The 4,305-nt window shown below is 43.7% G+C and overlaps 1 protein-coding gene across 1 annotated transcript in view; it reads left to right on the top strand.

Moving 5' to 3' along the window:
* Nucleotides 1–3,464: 3,464 nt before the first annotated feature.
* Nucleotides 3,465–4,305, top strand: part of LOC118415700 (dual specificity protein phosphatase 7-like) — a gene marked incomplete in the record, with an annotated part of 3,885 nt that continues 3,044 nt past the window's right edge. The window contains 1 exon segment of the mRNA XM_035820449.1: nucleotides 3,465–4,187. Coding sequence (XP_035676342.1) covers nucleotides 3,833–4,187 — 355 coding nt within the window.

The following is a 4,305-nucleotide window of genomic DNA, read 5'->3' as shown; positions in this document are numbered from 1 at the left end:
TATTATCATTATTTGACTATACAATGATATGTCTGTGAAAAGCAGTGCTAATATGAATGGCAGCCGGTAATGCAATGCAGTAGGAAAGATGGGCGTGCAGTATGTGTCCCTTCCGGTTTAGCGTCGTGCGATCGTCTGGCAGACGACATTCTGGTTCACAATTTGTCACATTTTTTGGGTCATTTTGCGGGTCGGTTTGTAATGTGTACGCACATCTTGTGAACAACAACCGAATCCGCAAAATCACATCCTGACCAGATCACGCATGACTCATGAATTACCTGGGATCTCATGAATGGACATGGCGGGAACAGAGGAAATGGCGGGAAAAGATCCTTATCAAATGGCCTCACACCATCCCTGCCCTTGTGCATAATCACTTGGTCGCGTGCTAGGTGTGTTTCAATTCATCGGATCTTTACGCACATCCTGCCAAATATGAATAAGATTAATAATTTATCTTATTTTATTGCGAATTGTTGTGTACATGTATAGATAATATTTGATACACGCGAGAATTTGCACGTACAACATGACGTTATATCAGTAACTAATCACATTATACGCTAGTGCCTATTGAACTCAAATATTCTGTTCAGAACGTATAACTAGTATCCATATGCACAATAGTAATGCTCGTTCAAATCCTGACAAAAATATGGGGTTTGAGACCATCTGACATTTCGCTTTCTCGGGCTACAACTGACAACAGTACTAGCGAATCACAAAATAGCAATAACACCAATTTGCTCTAAATTACTGATTTCATTAATCCTTTAACAGGAAAACAGGAAGATGTTAGGTCGCTACACACGTGCCCATTATATCATTATCACCTATCGTAACCAAGGAGGTGGAACCTGCAGTTTGTGGCTTTCGTGTCGTTACTAGATTTGACGCATCCTGTCCACAGTCACCTGTCCATTGACATGCTAATGCGATAACCAGCGTGTGTGACAAACGGATTTTTATGAATGAAAGGTGGAAGGTAAACAGGAAGCCGCCGAGGTCCCATGTGGATTAGACACACGCACATTATGTCGTACTAACTAATCACCCGGCTTTCTTCATTCACGGTTTGGAAGGACGTCTGCCAAAACAGTTTATTCTGTACTGTTTACCTGGAGAGTACGTACGTTCCGACCGACCTACTTAGATACTGTCAGTTGTTTTTGTTTCTCTGGACGAATACGAAATTGTTTTGCAGAAACTGAGACAGAAAAGTAGAGAATGACAGAAATCGATGGGTCATCGATGTGATCCTACAACATACAGTTGTACTTATAGTTATTCTCAAGATAATCATCAGGCCGAGACAATACAATCCCTTTTCCTTTCTGAGGTCCGACGGTCCAAAATCTTGATCATTCAGCGAGGGCATTTGGTAAATGTACTTGGCTCTAGCAATGACTGAGCAAGGCTCCATTCAGCAGTCACTTCGATCGACTACACCGACTATGTAATGATAACTCAGCCTGAGCCTAGGCTGAGTTATCTTGTGCTAGCGAAGTCCTAAGCCCGAACGTCGCTGTGAGTATTACCGTGCCCTTTCCAACTGTGCCCATGAACCATTTAAAATTGGCTTCCGGAATTCTCGTGGTAAATAAAGGGCCTCCTCGAACCGACAAGGCACGAGTCCCGCCATTACCTAGAGCCAAAGATAGGTTTATACAACTCCCCTATACCAATACAGGATATGACCCGAGTATACAGAGTTGTTTCAAGTGATTTTAGTGCTGGGAAAGGTTAAGCACCTGCATTTCCGCGCAGGAAAGCTAAGAAAATCCCCGAGACTGTGTCAGCTACAGACACGCTTGTGTAAGCCTCAGCGCACCCAGGGCGAATCTATTAGCATGCAGCTGCAGTCAATCAAATGTACACTGATATTTGTCGTATTTTGTGGTATATTTCGCCACACGAAATGTTAAAATAAATAGATGTTATCAATTTTATCATTCCTCGTTTCGCTGTTTTTGCTTCGAAAGGATTTGTCTTTATCAATTCATTTGTCGTGAGGTTTTATCAATCGTTTTGACGTCGAGGCAAACAACATTTGTGGGGTACATCTGAACAGAAAATAAATAATATAGATTGTAGATCTAATACATTAAATGCATATTCACAAAGAGATTCACTGCACTCTCCCTGATTCGCACTGTGTCTGGTTGTGAGTGTTTGGTTTTTACCAAAAATGTTTGAATATAATATTCGTGCACGACTTTCCGTATTAAATGGACACATGGTCCCAGCCGTCTGTCCGTTCAGCCCTCTGCTACCGTCCCGTCTCGGTGATTACGCTTACAGTCCCAGTAATTCCATCCGGTCATCCCCGCTCTCGGACAACTGCTATCGACCCAGTTCGCTTCCGTACAACCAATTATCCCTGCTCCCGGGGGACCGGCTGGCCAATGGCGTGGCTCCTCCCCTAACCATTTGAGTGATTTGTATGCTCCATCTGATGTGTTTGTGTGTAAACCGCCACCGGAAATACCAGACCCCCGAGGCATTTGAAGAAAAACCACAGGGGCGACCTTTATACACACGCCTGTTTCGCGCACATTTGTTACGTTCTGCAGTAACGCTTTTGTCCGCTAGATGCAGTGTGTTCTAGCTCTACATGGGACTTGTCATTAATTTTTTGCGTGGGCGATTTGACAGATGACAAATGCCTTTCAATTTCGATGTGTCCTCATACTAATGATGTGAAAGCTTGTCTCATAAACGATCTGTGGCCTTCCACAACAGGACTGAAAATGATACACGAAAATGATAGATAACAAAGTTTACTCTGGTTTCCCACTACTACTACTAGTAGTATATTAGCAATGCTTAAGATAACACCTAATGACAATCAAGAACAACAACATTATCCAAGAGAATGTTATTTCTAAGTAAATGCCTTTTCCACATATTCTCATGCTAATTATTGCTTATCTATCATCAATCATTGTTATCTATTCAAGATTGGTCTCCATTGAGACAAATCTTGAGAGTCAATATTAATGATATTGGGGCGTTTTATTACCTCACGCCAAATATTCCAGACCGAATTTCCCCAAAAAGTACGCCAAGCAAGATCACTGTCACACACTATGATATCAGTACGTCTTCTTTATTTAGAATTGAATAAGAAGACGCTGCTGGCCAAAAAAAAGCATAAGCACTTCCTCGGAAAATTACCCTAAATCAATGCGTAGACAAAACATAACACGACATACAGAGGCACCGACCGTATTGTGTTTGCCCGATACCGAGAAAAAATTATCATCCGATATTTTATATAGGTTGAATTTGATGGCAACCGTGCACTATATTGTATCGGCCAAATCCGGAGGCGGGTCCCGTAAACGTCAATGGACACAATGGAAGATGAGGTTATTAGTCACCATAGTAACGGCGATGACGATAATGGAAAGGAGCACGCTGATTGGCTGTCTAAAAGAAGGAGTATGTATTGTTTGTGCTGTATATGGAAGTGAGTGGGGTCGGTGAGAGAGAGTGTGTGTGTTGTCAGATGTGAGGCGGGCATTAGAAGCGCTCAGGCCGTATTTCTCGAAGATCTCCAGTTGTTGCTACCGGGTGAAGTAGCCAATCCATACCGGGAAGACTTGCCAGGAACCTCGGCAAGGAAGATCCAGGCGACACCGAGGATTTTATCGACGAACAACGGTGAATTTCGCCGGCTAGAGCGGGGCAGTGCTACCGCCGATTCGCGTCTCAAGCAAGACATTCCATCACATTTTACCAGCGAGAAAAGGCACTCTCCACACGGAGAGAGAAGCTCGTCAAGATTCCAGTCCAAGAGGAGACAATACTTCGGACAGTAACAAAAATGACGGAACCGAATACAAAATCCGTGGACTGGTTGTACGACCATCTGACACAGGATATGGACGTGTTGCAGTTGGACTGCAGGGCATGCGAAGACTACGCCGCCTCGCACATCGAGGGCGCCATTAATGTTGTCATTCCCTCGCTCATGTTGAAGCGCCTCAAAAAGGGGAACTGTTCAATCAATACCCTAATCCTCAGCGATGTCGGCAAGGAGAGGTTCAACCGTAGGTGCAAGGAGGACTTTGTTATTTTGTACGACGAGGCATCGACAGATTCAGGGTGCACGAGCCAGACCATAAACCTTCTGATGAAAAAGTTGCAGGAGGACGGCTGCAGAGCGTTCTACCTACAAGGTACGCCCCTTTACTCGCTTCGGTTTTTTACCGGTTGTATGTCAACTATTTGAACACCTGGTGTGCTGTCATGCAGTACGTTTGGTACAGTAGATTTTGCTCCAATTTTCTCAGACTA

The sequence above is a fragment of the Branchiostoma floridae genome, chromosome 5 (genome assembly GCF_000003815.2).
Source record: "Branchiostoma floridae strain S238N-H82 chromosome 5, Bfl_VNyyK, whole genome shotgun sequence".
In the NCBI taxonomy this organism is placed as follows: Eukaryota; Metazoa; Chordata; class Leptocardii; order Amphioxiformes; family Branchiostomatidae; genus Branchiostoma; species Branchiostoma floridae.
The sequence above is the reverse complement of the archived record's forward strand: the minus strand, read 5'-3'. Positions and strand labels throughout refer to the sequence as shown.